Raw genomic sequence first — 3,393 nt, 5'->3', positions numbered from 1 at the left:
TTTTCTATCCATCCTGCCTTTTAAGCCCGTCCAGGGGACTCCACATAAACCCGTCTTCTGCTGCAGGTTCCAGCAGACACAGAACTGAACTGTGGAGTTTGGATGTTTATGTACAATATTGAGAGCGTTTACAGGGATGTGGAGTCAGGTCATACCTGGCAGGTGGACAAAATGACAACCAGATCGATCTAAAGGAAACAATAAACCAGACAGACAAACCGTGAAGCTCCTGTCAGACTTATGCTTCATTAATCTGGTGGCAGTTTAACGCGTCGACTTCCAGCCTGAAGCACGTCGGCCATCGTTCTGTAGACGTCATGTTTCCATCTTGACTGAGTGACTTTTCTGCATCACTTTCAACACGAGAGTGAATCGTTTGGTGAATTGATTTTAGTAATTTGTTGTCAATGTAGAATCATTTAATCCAATTAAATTATTGTTTCATACTCAAAACTCTCTTTCTTTCCTTCTTTCTTTCTCTCTTTCTTCCTTTCTTTCCTTCCTTCCTTCCTTCCNTTCTCCATCTGCTGCTCCGACTTCATTAGAAGCTTCTCATCAGGAAGCGTCTGCTGTGGATCTCCTGCAGCCGCACAAACAATGCTGGAAGACTAACAGGTGGAGCTGATGGAGAACTCGAGCCAGCAGTGTGATGAAACAATCTTCCCGGTCGGCGGTGGAGAGCCGGAAAAGCCTCCTCCTCCTCCTCCTCCTCCTCCTCCTCCTCCTCATTGTCATCCTCCTCGTCTTTGTTTCTGGCAGCAGCGTCGCTCGGCTCAGCTTCCAGCTCATCCAGCAGCCAGATGGCCGACGGAGACGCAGATTCCTGCTAACAGGCCTGGAAGAGGAGGATCCTGGCAGTCGGGCCGGCAGAGTTCAGCTCCATAATGAAGTAAAACAGCTTCTTCTTTATCCTGCTGACTGAGCAGGTTTGATCTGTTTCATCAGAGCAGGAAGGCAGACGGTTTATTATCCTGCAGCTGAACATGAAACGACATTCAAGAGCAGAATTTACAACATGACAGACGTGGAGCTGGATTTAAGAAACCGTAACAGGAAGCCCCTACGCTCAGAGGAGTTCAAAATCCAAACCAAGAACAAAATCAAAACCTCTGAACTCCTGCTGGTGAGCCGGTCAAGCTCCACCATCGAGGTCGAAACACTGAAACTCTGGAGCTGCTGCACGATGCGACCTCCATCAGGATTTTTCAAATCAGTAAAGAAAAGTAAAAATTTTTTTTTTTAAATATCGTTTGAACGACAAACGATGTGTTCAGTCATTTTTGAAAAAATGTGCTGTTATTTGAAAGATTTTTCCTTTTTTGTGAAACATGAATATGACATCATCCAGATGTGTAGCAAAAGAAAAAGGTTTTCATTTACGTGTTAACTATAAACAAACAAACAAACAAACAAAGAAAACAAACAACGGCTAAAACTGTAAATAATGTTTGTAATCAAATTAATCTGTATTTTTTACAGGCAGCATTTTGTTCTTTTGTTGTTGTTTGACTGCAAACTTCCACAGTTTTAATGTATATTTAATATAAATGTGTTATTTTCAGTGTTTTTGCAGTTTTTGAACATTATAATGAAGCAGTTCTTCAGTGGACGAGTACTGACTGTCCTCATGTTCTAAAAAATGTCTTCATTTCACCAAAATGTCCCGTTTTGCAAAATGGTGGTAAGTTTTAGAAAGTCTCTACTGTCCAACATGGTCTCACTTTCTAAAATCATCCTTTAAAATATTTTCACTTTCTAGTAATTTCCTCACTTTTGAAATGGCTTCACTTTGTAAAAACATGTCATCAAAATGTTCCCAAAATGTGCAATTTTTTCTAAATTAAACATCTTTACTGTCAAAATGACTTCACTTTCTAAGAACGTCCTCTTTCATGTGAAAGCTTTCTAAGAATGCACAACATAAAAAAGAAGCCGTCTCCCAAAAATGGAATAAAAATATGATTGTTTTTCTTTTTACTGAAGTGTTTGGTCTTTTCTAAAAGCTCCTCACACGATTTGCCTGTTTGGAAACAAAGTCTTTACGTCACATCAGTGTGTGTTATGTGTGCACTGAGCTGGGTTGTGTGTTTGTGTGTCTGTTTGTGTGCAGATCATCTCCCAGAGGAAACTGTCCAAAGCTCTGCTCAGACCAGGAGGCACCGTAGGAAAGGCCATCATCACGGTGAGTGTCTTCCACCTGATCGGCTGCTTTTACCCGCACAGACGTGTTCAAGAGACTTTCTGACCTGAGTTTCTGGAAATCCAGTTGCTGTTGCTGCTTGTTTTGTTGCTGCAGAAGTTGCATCTTAGGTTAGCGTGTTAGCGTGCTAACGTTCTCTAATTAGGTTCAAGGTGAACAAAATTATTGCCTTTCATCCTTAGAGGAGCATAAACACCTGAACTACATTTTATCGCAATTCATTGTAGATTTATACGAGTTAATCTTTATATTAATATTGTGTTTTTAAACCTTTTATCTCTGAATGTTCCAACAGAAAAGATTTTAGAAACTGTGTTTGCTCAACAAGTTATTATTGGTTATCACGTGGTTGTTGATCATCACAGGGTGGTTGTTGGTTTTGCACCATTGTTGTCAGATGTTGTCGCCTGGTTGTTGGTTGTTGGGGCCTGATTGTTGGTTATTCAATTTAATTTAATTTAATTTAATTTAATTTATTCAGCACCAATTCACATCATGTGTCATCTCATAGCACTTTACACACTGAGGAGAAGACTTTTAAACAGACAAACAAACAGAGAACCCCTATGAGTCGGCCGCCGGCGACAGTGGGAAGGAACCAAAAACCCGTTAACGGGAAGGAAAAGAACCTCAGACAGAACCAGGCTGAGGGAAGGTGGTCGTCTGCCTCGACCAGTTGGGGTGAGAGTGAGGATGAGGGGGGATAGGGATGGAGGATGGAGAAGGCCAGATTGCTGCAGCCTGATTGCTTCATTAGCACCTGGAAGCTCCTCTTTCGTTTCTGTAGCTGGAGGTTTTCCAGAAGAGTCGTGTCAGATTCTCCACATTCAGAAGGTGATTGTTCTGCAAACCTGCTGGAGGAGATTCACATGGTTTCTGTGTTTGAGGAAAAACTTTACTTCTGGGCTGTTTTCGGGCCTCTATCAGGATTTTTCACGTCTTGGATCCTCTCAGGGCTCCAGCTGTTCTTTCTGTCCTCTGCTGCTCATGTTCGTTCCTCGTGGAGTCACAGCTGGAAAATCTTCCTCACCTCTGTGTGCACACATGAAACACTTCGCGGGGATTTCCTCTGACAGGATTGCTTTCCTTTCCGTTCCCTTTTCTATCCATCCTGCCTTTTAAGCCCGTCCAGGGGACTCCACATAAACCCGTCTTCTGCTGCAGGTTCCAGCAGACACAGAACTGAACTGTGG

General features: G+C 42.4%; 1 protein-coding gene across 1 annotated transcript in view; it reads left to right on the top strand.

Moving 5' to 3' along the window:
- LOC103372348 (copine-4) overlaps window positions 1-3,393 on the top strand; it is an 82,699-nt gene that overhangs the window by 13,298 nt on the left and 66,008 nt on the right. The window contains exon 3 of the mRNA XM_008301968.1: window positions 2,111-2,182. Within this exon, the coding sequence (XP_008300190.1) occupies window positions 2,111-2,182 (72 nt within the window). The remainder of the gene's footprint in view (window positions 1-2,110; window positions 2,183-3,393) is intronic.

The sequence above is a fragment of the Stegastes partitus genome, unplaced genomic scaffold (genome assembly GCF_000690725.1).
Source record: "Stegastes partitus isolate 25-593 unplaced genomic scaffold, Stegastes_partitus-1.0.2 Scaffold1740, whole genome shotgun sequence".
In the NCBI taxonomy this organism is placed as follows: domain Eukaryota; kingdom Metazoa; phylum Chordata; class Actinopteri; family Pomacentridae; genus Stegastes; species Stegastes partitus.
This window is presented reverse-complemented; position numbering and strand designations above follow the sequence as displayed.